At 36.8% G+C, this 13824-nt stretch overlaps 1 protein-coding gene across 2 annotated transcripts in view; it reads right to left on the bottom strand.

The window, feature by feature from the left end:
* Positions 1-13824, bottom strand: part of LOC123557616 (H(+)/Cl(-) exchange transporter 4-like) — a 77525-nt gene that overhangs the window by 9135 nt on the left and 54566 nt on the right. For both annotated transcript variants that reach the window (XM_053543949.1, XM_053543950.1), the window contains 3 exons: positions 9400-9458; positions 8522-8629; positions 5397-5515 (listed from right to left, as the gene is read on the bottom strand). In XM_053543949.1, the coding sequence (XP_053399924.1) occupies positions 5397-5515; positions 8522-8629; positions 9400-9458 (286 nt within the window). The remainder of the gene's footprint in view (positions 1-5396; positions 5516-8521; positions 8630-9399; positions 9459-13824) is intronic.

The following is a 13824-nucleotide window of genomic DNA, read 5'->3' as shown; positions in this document are numbered from 1 at the left end:
TTGGACTTAGAAAATTCTGGTTAAAGTTTTACATGCAAGTTACTATCCCCAAAACTAATGCAGATATTGAATTGAAACTTAACATGTTTCTTCGGGGTTATAAAACTAGTTGATAGCAACAAGTCCCATAACTCTGATATGTATTTTGGTCAGATTATGTCCCCTTTCGAACTTAAAACTCTTTTGATATTTAACATTTTGGGTAATAATTTCCTGCTTCTGTGACAATATTTCGAATAGTCGAGCTTGGCTGTCTTACGGACAGCTCTTGTTCCTATATAACTCACATAATAACTAAGTGACCCCAGGGCGGGGCCTCTTTTAACCCCTGGGGCATAATTTAAACAATTTTGGTAGAGGTCTACTAGACAATGCATCATACCAAATATCAAAAGCCTAGGTCATATGGTTTCAGACAAGAAGATTTTTAAAGCTTTTTCCTATACAAGTCTATATAAAACTTGGGACCCCCAGGGCAGGGCCTCTTTTCACCCAAGGGGTACAATTTGAACAATTTTGGTTGAGGACCATAAGAAAATGCTACAAACCAAATATCAAAGGTCTAAGTGTTGTGGTTTCAGACAAGAAGATTTTTAAACTTTTTTCCTATATAAGTCTATGTAAAACTTGGGACCCCTGGGGCGGGGCCATATTTGACCCTAGGGGGATAATTTGAACAATCTTGGTAGAGGACCACTAGATGATGCTACATACCAAATATCAAAGCCCTAGGCCATGTGGTTTTGTACAAGAAGATTTTCAAAGTTTTCCCTATATAAGTGTATATGAACCATGTGACCCCGGGGCGGGGCCATATTTAACCCTAGTGGGATAATTTGAACAATTTTGGTAGAGGAACACTAGATGATGCTACACACCAGATATCAAAGCCCTAGGCCCTGTGGTTTTGGACAAGAAGATTTTTAAAGTTTTTCCTTTCGGTTGCCATAGCAACCAGAGTTCTGCACGGAATTCAATTCTTTGAACAATTTTGAAAGGGGGCCACCCAAGGATCATTCCTGTGAAGTTTGGTGTAATTCTGCCCAGTGGTTTTCAAGAAGAAGATTTTTTTAGAAATTGTTGACGGACGACGCACAACAGATGACGGACATCAAGCGGTCACAATAGCTCACCTTGTCACTTTGTGACAGGTGAGCTAAAAAGCGTATGTCTCCCCCAATGCATAGTCATATAGGCAGGAAGTCAATAGGGGACAGAAGCAAAAGCCTAAGCGACACTAATGGCTGGCTGCAATAGGAATCATCTATTTGGCATGTCCAATCATTCCACAAAGTTTCAACATTCTGGGCTAAGTGGTTCTCAAGTTATGAATTGGAAACTGTTTTCCATGTTCAAGCCCCTGTGACCTTGACCTTGACCTTTGATCAGTAGGGGTCATCTACTCTGCATGTCCAATCATCCTATATAGTTTCAACATTCTGGGTCAAGTGGTTCTCAAGTTATTGGTTGAAAAGAATTTTCTATGTTCAGCCCCCTGTGACCTTGAATTTTGATGGTGTGACCCCAACAAGAGGGTCACGATGACCCTGGATCGCTCACCTGAGTAATATGAGCTACATGCTTCAAATGTCTAACTAATGATTTTTAGAAATTTTTTGGAAGTTTTTCCGATGTACAATCAAGTAACCCCTGGGGCGGGGCCAATTTTACCCCGGGGGTCATGATTTGAACAAAGTTTGTAGAAATCTACTAGGCAATGTTACATATCAAATATTTAAGATCTAGGCCTTCTGGTTTATTTTTAGAAATTTTTTGAAGATTTTCCTATGTACAATCAATTAACCCCATGGGGCGGGGTCAATTTGACCCCGGGGGTCATGATTTGAACAAATTTTGTAGAGGTCCACTAGGCAATGCTACATGTCAAATATCTAAGCTCTAGGCCTTCTGGTTTATTTTGAGAAATTTTTTGAAGATTTTCCTATGTAAAATCAAGTGACCGCTGGGGTGGGGCCAATTTTACCCCGGGGGTCACGATTTGAACACAGTTTGTAGAAGTCTACTACCGGTAGGCAATGTTACATATCAAATATCTAAGATCTAGGCCTTCTGGTTTATTTTTAGCAAATTTATGAAGATTTCCCTATGTACAATCAAGTAACCCCTGGGACTGGGTCAATTTGACCCTGGGGGGTCAAGATTTGAACAAATTTTGTAGAGGTCCACTAGGCAATGCTACATGTCAAATATCTAAGCTCTAGGCCTTCTGGTTTATTTTTAGAAAATTTTGAAGATTTTTCTATGTACAATCAAGTAACCCCATGGGGCGGGGTCAATTTGATCCCGGGGGTCATGATTTGAACAAAGTTTGTAGAAGTCTACTAGGCAATGCTACAAGTCAAATATCTAAGATCTAGGCCTTCTGGTTTATTTTTAGATTTTTTTTGAAGATTTTCCTATGTAAAATCAAGTGACCACTGGGGTGGGGTCATGGTTTGAACAAATTTTGTAGAGGTCCATTAGGCAAGCTACATGTCAAATATCTAAGCTCTAGGCCTTCTGGTTTATTTTTTAAATTTTTCTGAAGATTTTCCTATAGAAATCTATGTAAAATCAAGTGATCCCTGGGGCGGGGTCAATTTTGACCCCGGGTCATGATTTGAACAACTTTAGTAGAGGTCCACTAGGCAATGCTACATGTCAATATCTAAGCTCTAGGGCTTCGGGTTTTTGAGAAGAAGAGTTTTTAAGATTTTCCTATGTAAAATCAAGTGACCCCTGGGGTCATGATTTGAACAAACTTGGTAGAGGTCCACTAGGCAATGCTTCACACCAAATATCTAAGCTCTAGGGCTTCTGGTTTTTGAGAAGAAGATTTTTTAAGTTTTTCCTTTCGGTTGCCATGGCAACCAGAGTTCTGCATGGAATTCAATTCTTTGAACAATTTTTGTAGAGCTTTTCCCAAGGAACATTCCTGTGAAGTTTGGATGAAATCGGCCTAGTGGTTTATGAGGAGTTGTCATTTAAAGTAAAAGTTTATGGACGTCGGACGCCAGACGGTGAGTGATCAAAATAGCTCACGCTGAGCCTTTGGCTCTGGTGAGCTAAAAACAATAGGGGTCATCTACTCTGTAACTTCTATCACCCTATGAAATTTGAAGGTTCTAGGTCAAATGGTTCTCAAGTTATTGACTGGAAATGGATTTCCATGTTCTGTTTGTTGCAACCTTGACCTTTCATAGAGTGACCCCAAAAACGATAGGGGTCATCTCCTCTGTAAGTCTTATCACCCTATGAAGTTTCAAAATTCTGGGTCAAATAGTTCTCAAGTAACTGAACAGAAATGGATTTCCATGTTCTGTTTGCTGCGACCTTGACCTTTAATAGAGTGACCCCAAATTAAATTGGGGTCATTTACTCTGCATGTCCAATCATCCTATGAAGTTTCAAAATTTTGGGTCAAGTAGTTCTCAAGTTACTGACCGGAAATGTTTCTCCATGTTCAGGCCCCTGTGACCTTGACCTTTAATAGAGTGATCCCAAAATCAATAGGGGTCATCTACTATGCATATCCAATCATCCTATGAAGTTTCAACATTCTGGGTCAAGTGGTTCTCAAGTTATTGATCGGAAATGGTTTTCAGTGGTCAGGCCTCTGTGACCTTGACCTTTAACGGAGTGACCCCAAAATCAATAGGGGTCATCTACTATGCATATCCAATCATCCTATGAAGTTTCAACATTCTGGGTCAAGTGGTTCTCAAGTTGTTGATCGGAAATGGTTTTCAGTGGTCAGGCCTCTGTGACCTTGACCTTTAACAGAGTGACCCCAAAATCAATAGGGGTCTTCTATTCTGTATGACCAATCATCCTATGAAGATTCAATATTCTGGGTCAAATGGTTTTCAAGTTATTGATCAGAAACGTTTTTCCATGTTCAGGCACCTGTGACCTTGACCTTTAACGGAGTGACCCCAAAATCAATAGGGGTCATCTACTCTGCATGACCAATCATCCTAATAAGTTTCAAGATTCTGGGTCAAGTGGTTCTCAAGTCATTGATCGGAAATGGTTTTCCATGTTCAGGCCCTTGTGACCTTGACCTTTAACAGAGTTATCCCAAAATCAATAAGGGTCATCTACTCCGCATGAACAATCATCCTATTAAGTTTCAACATTCTGCTTCAAGTGGTTCTCAAGTTATTGATCGGAAATGGTTTTCCATGTTCAGGCCCCTGTGACCTTGACCTTTAACGGAGTGACCCCAAAATCAAAAAGGATCATCTACTCTGCATGACCAATCATCCTATAAAGTTTCAACATTCTGGGTCAAGTGATTCTCAAGTTATTGATCGGAAATGTTTTTCCATGTTCAGGCCCCTGTAACCTTGACCTTCAACAGAGTGACCCCAAAATCAATTGGGGTCATCTACTCTGCATGACCAATCACCCTATTAAGTTTCAACATTCTGCGTTAAGTGGTTCTCAAGTTATTGATAGGAAATGGTTTTCCATGTTCAGGCACCTGTGATCTTGACCTTTAATGTAGTGACCCCAAAATCAATAGCTGTCATCTACTCTGCATGACCAATCATCCTATGAAGTTTCAACATTCTGGGTCAAGTGATTCTCAAGTTATTGATCGGAAATGGTTTTCCATGTTCAGGCCCCTGTGACCTTGACCTTTGACGGGTCGTCTACTCCATAAGCCCTGCCATCCTATGAAGTTTGAAGGTTCTAGGTCAAATGTATCTCCAGTTATTGATCGGAAATGAAGTGAGACGTACGTACGGACGGGCAGGGGAAAAACAATATGTCTCCCCAAGAAGGGGGGAGACATAATAATCTATTATCTAAATTATAGATATACTGATAGTTCATGGATTAAAGAAATGTGACATACTGTTATTATGCTGCAATGCAACGAGACCAGATTTGATCTAATCTGGAGTACTGGTATCGAAGTTTGACATTCTCCCAAAAGAACACAATATTACTTTCAGTCATTTCCAAATTGTCTTTGAAATCCCATGCAGGCTTCATTCTATGTTTAACCCCATCATATAAAATTTAAGTACCGTTAGCATCTTAGTCTGTCGGTTTTGTAACATTTGAAGTTATAAACACAATATTGGCCATTATCTTACAGACTGATGACTTTTAAATTAATGACAGAGGAAAACACCAATTGCCTCTCTGCAAATTATCATACACAAGGGTGGACACCTGTGTAGTGCCAAGGGCCTTCCATAAGCCAGCTAAACAGCATTATCATTTGAAAAAATTCTACATCCAAATTAACAGTTTGAACCCACACAACCACTTAGGGCCATCACCCTTACTCACTTGGTCTCAGCGGTTCAAGACATCTGTAATAGCATAAACAGGCACTATAGTCTACAGAACAAGCCTACATAAAATGAAGATTTACTTACCAGATCTAATATTTTTCTGAGTTTTAAAGGAGCAGGTCCGACCGTATTACTAGGGATCTGATTAGAAAAGTACACTATTGAGTCGCTGACGACTCCCTCTACGTTCTTTCTGGCATTAGCTGAAACAAATAAATTAATGCATTTTTACAAAACAGTCAATATTCAGTACCATCAATGTTAACAGTTTTAAAACTAAAGAATCTTGGTTTTCACATCAAGCTATTGATTATATTGTTGTTGTTGTTATTTTCAGAAAAAAATATCTCTTTTAAATCACATATAAAAATACTTCTTGTGAAGGATCTAAAGAATTTGCTCTGTTTTTGTTATGCAGTCTCCGATCTTTTTCCCTATTTTCATTATCAGGGTTAATTAAGATAAAATGTCTTCAATGCTAACTAATTCAAAGGAAAACAGCTTAAAAAGTATTAACAACATTTTATTTAACAGTCTATTCAAATGTTAAAGAAAAATCTTCCACTAATCAACTTTCTTTTTTAGCACTGCAATAACTGGTAAAGGCGATCATTAAAATTGATAATAAAATATGCAAAAAATATCTAGGAACAGTTCAGTTTCAATGACTAAAAACCATTTCAATCAAGAAAAGCAATTCAATAGGATAATTTTAATTAGTTCGTTTAATTTCAATTAAAGTATTCTATTATAGAGTTAATTTCTGTGCATTCTGTGTTTTATGCATGTACAAAATTTTCAATGTCATGTGCAAACTGAAATAACTACAAAACAATTTACGTTTAATTTGCACACTGTTTTCCAAATTTGAAATCATGCATAACTCAGAATACAAAGACATTTTTTCTTTGCAATTCAGCCAAACGCATAATTGTCCACAATAATAAAACTGAACTGCTATATATACCTCAATTTATGTTATCTTGACTTCAGTGTTTTGTTACCATAGACTGGGTGATATTCACAATTGATTTATTTTTGCTTATATTCGTGAATAATGCCAGTTGCGAATTCAAAAAATTTGTGATTAATCTGCATCATGTCCTAAAACATAAACACTCACATTTCACAAAATTCTTGTAACTGCTGACCATGAAACTGCTAAAAAGTCTATGCAAATATCACCCAGGCTACAGTTATCATTGATGCCAACAGTGTGTTCATGTACAAATGAAGCAGACATAATGTCTAAATCTTCGGGTTACAATTCTCATCCAGGTACTGAGAACCTACAGACAACTGGTAACAAAACCCACCAATAGCTTACTGCACATCTCTCCTGGTAACAAATCCCACCAGGTACAGAGAATCTATAGACAACTTACCTATAGCTTACTGCACATCTCTCCTGGTAACAAATCCCATCAGGTACAGAGAGTCTATAAACAACTTACCTATAGCTTACTGCAGATCTCTCCTGGTAACAAAAACCACCAGGAACAGAGAGTCTATAAACAACTTACCTATAGCTTACTGCACATCTCTCCTGGTAACAAATCCCATCAGGTACAGAGAGTCTATAAACAACTAACCTATAGCTTACTGCACATCTCTCCTGGTAACAAAAACCACTAGGTACAGAGAGTCTAAAGACAACTTACCTATAGCTAACTGCACATCTCTCCTGGTAACAAATCCCACCAGGTACAGGGTGTCTATAGACAACTTACCTATAGCTAACAGCACATCTCTCCTGGTAACAAATCCCACCAGGTACAGCAAGTCTATAGACAACTTACCTATAGCTTACTGCAGATCTCTCCTGGTAACAAATCCCACCAGGTACTGACAGTCTTTAGGCAACTTACCTATAGCTTACTGCACATCTCTCCTGGTAACAAATCCCATGAGGTATAGAGAGTCTATAGACAACTTACCTATAGCTAACTGCACATCTCTCCTGGTAAAAATTCCCACCAGGTACAGAGAGTCTATAGCCAACTTTCCTATAGTTTACTGCACATCTCTCCTGGTAACAAATCCCACCAAGTACTGACAGTCTACAGACAACTTACCTATAGCTTACTGCACATCTCTCCTGGTAACAAATCCCACCAAGTACTGACAGTCTATAGACAACTTTCCTATAGCTTACTGCACATTTCTCCTGGTAACAAATCCCATCAGGTACAGAGAGTCTATAGCCAACTTACCTATAGCTTACTGCACATCTCTCCTGGTAACAAATCCCACCAAGTACTGACAGTCTATAGACAACTTTCCTATAGCTTACTGCACATTTCTCCTGGTAACAAATCCCATCAGGAACTGAGAGTCTATAGACAACTTACCTATAGCTTACTGCACATTTCTCCTGGTAACAAATCCTATAGCTTACTGAACATCTCTCCTGGTAACAAATCCCATCAAGTACTGACACTAGACAACTTACCTATAGCTAACTGCACATCTCTCCTGGTAACAAATCCCATCAAGTACTGACAGTCTATAGACAACTTACCTATAGCTTACTGCACATCTCTCCTGGTAACAAATCCCATCAGGTACTGACAGTCTATAGACAACTTACCTATAGCTTACTACAGATCTCTCCTGGTAACAAATCCCATCAGGTACAGAGAGTCTATAGACAACCTATCTATAGCTTACTGCACATCTCTCCTGGTAACAAACCCCACCAGGAACTGACAGTCTATAGACAACTTACCTATAGCTTACTACAGATCTCTCCTGGTAACAAATCCCATCAGGTACTGACAGTCCATAGACAACTTACCTATAGCTTACTGTACATCTCTCCTGGTAACAATCCCAACCAGGTACTAACAGTCCATAGACAACTTACATATAGCTAAATGCTAATCTCTTCTGGTAACGAATCCCAACAGGTACAGAGTCTATAAACAAATTACCTAAAGCTAAATGTTAATCTCTCCTGGTAACAAATCCCACCAGGTACAGAGAGTCTATAGACAACTTACTTATAGCTAACTGCAGATCACTTTTTGTAACAAACCCCAGTGGGTACAGACAGTCTATAGACAACTTACCTATAGCTAACTACAGATCTCTTCTTGTGACAAACCCCACCAGGTACTGAGAGTCTACAGATAACTTACCTATAGCTAACTGCAGATCTCTTCTTGTGACAAACCCCACCAGGTACTGAGAGTCTACAGATAACTTACCTATAGCTAACTGCAGATCTCTTCTTGTGACAAATCCCACAAGGTACTGAGAGTCTACAGACACTACCACTGGGAATCCATTGTGCTCTGTCTCCTTTAACAATGTTTCTGGAAAAAATACAAAATAATTGTATACAACTTATATATTAACAAGAGATGTCCGTAAAACAGCCAATCTCGACTGTTGGAATTGTTGTCCCAGAAGCAGGAATATTACCCTAAATGTTAAAATATCTATAGAGTTTCAATCCAGTATCTGCATTAGTTTTGGAGATAGTAACTTGCATCCAAAACTTTAAACAGAAGTTTTCAGTTCTAAAGGGGACATAATTTAGCCAAAATGCATGTCAGAGTTATGGGACTTGATGCTATCATCTAGTTTTATAACCCCGAAGACACATGTGAAGTTTCAATTCAATATCTGCATTAGCTGATGCTATCACCTAGTTTTATAACCCTGAAGACACCTGTGAAATTTCAATTCAATATCTGCATTAGTTTTGGAAATAGTAACTTGCATGTAAAACTTTAACCAGGATTTCCTAAGTCCAAAAGGAGGCATAATTTGGCCAAAATACATGTCAGAGTTATTGGACTTGACCCAGTGAGGTTGGTAATTGACCTAGAAAAAGAAAAAAATATGTTCCAAAGCTATATACCTTTAAATGATAGCCATATGTACTTGCATGCAAAACTTTAACCAAGGTGTGACGCCGATGCCAACGCCGACACCGACGCCAACACCAGGGTGAGTAGAATAGCTAGACTCTTCTTTGAACAGTCGAGCTAAAAAATGACTTAGTAGGAATGCTGACTTACTTACACTGATATATTTCTACCATTCATCAACATAGTTGCATATTTCTACTTTTACATACCTATTTCTTCTAGAGACATACTCTCCTGTGTGATGACACATAATGGTGGGTCATTTCGTCTGAAATAGATATTAACAAGATACAAATATCATCCATCAATAATTATCAGAAAGTAGAATAATACCACTTAACCCCATCACAATTCTTTATACAAAACAGAATATGAATATCTGTATATAAAAATTACAATTTTTTTCAGACATCAGCCATAAAGATGTATTCCTGTGAATTCAATTGATTTTGTGGGCACAAAATATCCTAGTTTTGGCCAAAATAACTGATTTATAAGCCTTTAGGACAAAACTTCAGAAATATTAAGTTTTAAACAGAGCATTAATTGGAAATCTTATACTGAATTAATGGGACTGAGTTTAGTGGACTGACACAACCATACATAACACAAAAATTAGTACCCCTAGAATTTCAATGATTTCACTGTACAATGCTGCAATCAGTTCAATAAATATAGAGCAAGTTTGAATTAATTCTTAAATGAGTTTAAACTGCACTCTAAAAGACTTTCCCAACTTCAATGATGAAACTGCTTCCCTGCTATTTAAGTAAAAAATTGCAAAACAATTCAAACAATTATAAAGAAGTAACTAATATATGAAAAATCATTACCATCCCTGGAGAGACTAACTTTCACAGATACATCCTAAAAAATTTTTAATCACAATGATAAAATAAAACCTGCTTATCTTAAAAAGATGAAATTCACTAATTCAAGTTCCTACAAAATACATTTTTTTTTTGCCAAAACCACAAAAGGAATAGAATAGAACACTGCTTCCTATCATGGAAAATCTTGTGAGACATTTACCACATTTCAATCTTAATACTTGTTCTAAAACAAATTAATCATAGGCAACTTGAATTCTAATCTACACACTGCTTGAGAAATCATTTAATTTTGTGGGCAAGAAACTTCATTGTTTTGCCAAACAAGCTATTTCACAGGGATAGGAATTAGTGGACTTTAAGTTTTGAACTTAATATAAAAATGACAAGTAATTTTACTTAATCACTGGGATGTCATTTTGTGGATCAACTTAACCATAAAATCCACAAAAATCAGTCCCCACAAACATTTAGTATGGATTTCACAGTAACTTATGCACCGCAAAGCAATCTGAACAGTTGTTAGTTAACAACAAGCATTAATACATTATTATCAGTAAAATTACAATTAAATTCAAATCAAAGCTGTACTATTTTAACATGCAGATTTCTAATATTGAGGGTAGATTCATACTAGATTTTCATTGACTATATTGTCATTCAGTTTCCAGTTAATATTTTCATCACCAGCTGGAAAAAAACCCAGTTCTTCTAAATGCAGGTCCTGTCACTATCTCATCAGGGCCTGGACCTGTGACTTCTAGGTTTAGCAGGGAACACATTAATTTTTTGGCTACTCCAAATAACAATGTTTCAATCTCTATTTAGCCACTTACTTCAACAATCTTTGAGAAATTCTTGACCAGAGATGGAACATGCAAGAATGCCAATCCATCAAAGAGACAAATAATTTCTCTCAAAATCTATAAAAAGATAGCACTCTAAAAGTGACTAGAGGTACAAACTTCTTGACACAAGATTTTTGCAAGATATTCTTAAAAATACCAAAAACGTTGTGTGCAGAAGGTTACAGTAAACCATTGCAATGCTTTTAAAAAGCAGAAAATTTACATTCTTCTTTCATTTTACCAATATCTAACTTTTATTTCACCCACTTTATCATTTTTCAGGGTCATATATACATTCTATGCCAAACTTGTTGTGAATGAACATGTTGAAAAATTTCACCCAAACTGTGGGCGAGTAGCTTTAAGTATATAATACAAACAGACGAATAAAAAAATAAGCTAAGACATGGAACAATGCATAAAATGCAGTGGACTGTTATATCTTAACACATAAAAAACATATAATAATGTTGCATAAACTGAACCTACTTTAGGTATGTCAAAAGTACAAGCTGCTAAATGGTAAATGTCTTGCCTATACAGTCATGTACTAAAATGACTACTGTTAAAGAGCCAATAGATCTACTTAAAACTTTTACTTGAGACCTAAATTACAAGTAAAAAGAAAATGTCCCCAAAGACAATATTTTCCACCAATTTATCATAAATTCTAATTATATAGTGACCAGTTCAAAATTATAGTGTGTCTTTGACTGACTGAAAAACCCTATGTCCCCTGCCATAATAAAAGGGCTACTTGGAGGGAAGGAAAAGATGAGATTGTAAGACAAAGACGTAAAACCATACACCTTTATTTCAATGTAACCAAATAAACTTGAGAAAGGTCCATGCAAGGATGTTTCTGCCCAAATTTGATGAACATCAATTTAAAGGTTCATCATGAGGTTCATGAGAAATTGTATAATTGTTTTTTGAAGCTCAGTGACAGCTCTTAAATGCAATTAAAACCAAACCATTCACAAAAATCTAAGAGAGGTCTATTCCAGGATGCTATATTAACCAATTTTGATGTAATTCTGACAAGTAGTTTAAGGAGAAAATTTTTTAAAAGTAAAATATTTTTTTTGTTTTTTTTTTTTTGTTCAGTTTACAAGTCATGTCATATGCCCGCTTTTCAGCTTAAATGGTGGACAAAGACCCAAAGGTCCCACTCTGAGCATTATTTGTGGCATTGGCGAGCACCTGGGTAGAACCAATGACATTCTGCAAACCAGCTAACTGACATGACAACCAAGCCGGGCTGAACCCTCAGAGGTGAGAAGGAAGTGCTTTGAAGTCAGTGACTTTAACCTTTCAGCCACAGAGGGTCTCTGAAGAAGAACTGTGATACACTGACCATCCACCTCACAGCCACAGAGGGTCTCTGAAGAAGAACTGTGATACACTGACCAACCACCTACTAACAGCTAACCCTGAACCCTTAGTTCTGGTAAGGGTAAATGGTGGGGATTCCCAATGGAAATGTGGTATAACCTAAAATTTGTCTAACAGGAACCATTTCGAGTTTCAACATCTGAAACTGTATCTATCTATAACAAATTTACATTTTGAAGCAGAAAATAAAATTAGCAAACAATAAAACGAGATATTTCTAAGCTTTTCGCATGACAAATAATATTGCATAACATGGAAGTTAAACCATAAAACAACTGCCTTGTAAAAATGTAATGTTGAACACAATCATGATGACTTTCAGATCTTCAATACATTTTCAAGTAAACTATATTGAGATATAACTGGATCATGTAGGTTTGACATCATATATACACTTGCAGAATTTCTAAAAACGGGTTTTTTTTTTTAATATTGGCAGATGGAAATCAAATCTATTGACCGATTTTGTAAAACTAGGTATTCTGGCATTCAATAGAAACTGGAGTTTAGTTTTGTGTAAATGACTACTAAGTCCATAAAATTCTTGTTTAACAATACATGTACTTTTTGCATTAATGTACAACCCCTATTAGCACTTCTGAAGAGCAAATATCTCCCTACAAAGACACATATTTCCAGCCAGTAATTTCCTCCCTGAACAAAAAACGTCTTGACAACATTACTATGCTTCAGACTTCAATATGATGCTGCTAGACAAAGGTTACACTGTATAATGTGGAAAAGATACAGTTTGGTTTTTGTTTTTATTGGGTTTAACATCACACTGACACAATTATAGGTAACGGTTAGAGGAAGGCACCAGGTGCCCCTCCAGTCACTATTTCATGTACAAGCAGCAACCTTGGCAGGTAGAGATACCAGCCTTCCACAAGTCAGTAGTATTATTCCCCTACATGAAAGAATTCTAACAATATAGAATTCTTTACTTACCCAGAAGGAAATGCCTATATTACGGTGCATAATTATACAAGCGTACTATTAAATATGCAAATATTAGCAGGTTATGAGGTGTTTATTTATTGCAATTCATGCTTTGTATCAAGTGCATAATAAAACTTTGCATGCTTTGAATAAAACTGTATGGGAATTTTCCATCCTGGCTACTTTGCCATCAGTCCATTTCAAAAGAGGTCAGAAACAATTAGTCAGTCTAGTCTCCAAACCGGATCAAGTGTCTAGATCTGCTTAAGATCTATATAATAAAACAGAAATTTAAGTGAAATCTCCTTAAAACTCATGACAAACAAATGAGATCTTGTTTACAATGAATAATATACATTATGCTTCCCTTGTTCTTTATTTTGTAAGTATCCAGGCCTTTGAAGTACTGATCAAACTGACATGTTATTTCACTAGTTAACAGCAGGTTTCGATTCTATTGTTTTATATTTCTTTGATCTGCCACTGATAGCCATGACAGCTGCTTAGCAATATTAAATACATTTAACCCATTAATATGTGTGCAATGATCTTGCATGCTATAAATTTAAAGCTTTCTAGCATTTTACATTGTACTGGCATATATTCAGTGTCAGCTTTG

Source organism: Mercenaria mercenaria, chromosome 5 (genome assembly GCF_021730395.1).
Source record: "Mercenaria mercenaria strain notata chromosome 5, MADL_Memer_1, whole genome shotgun sequence".
Classification (NCBI taxonomy): Eukaryota; Metazoa; Mollusca; class Bivalvia; order Venerida; family Veneridae; genus Mercenaria; species Mercenaria mercenaria.
The sequence above is the reverse complement of the archived record's forward strand: the minus strand, read 5'-3'. Positions and strand labels throughout refer to the sequence as shown.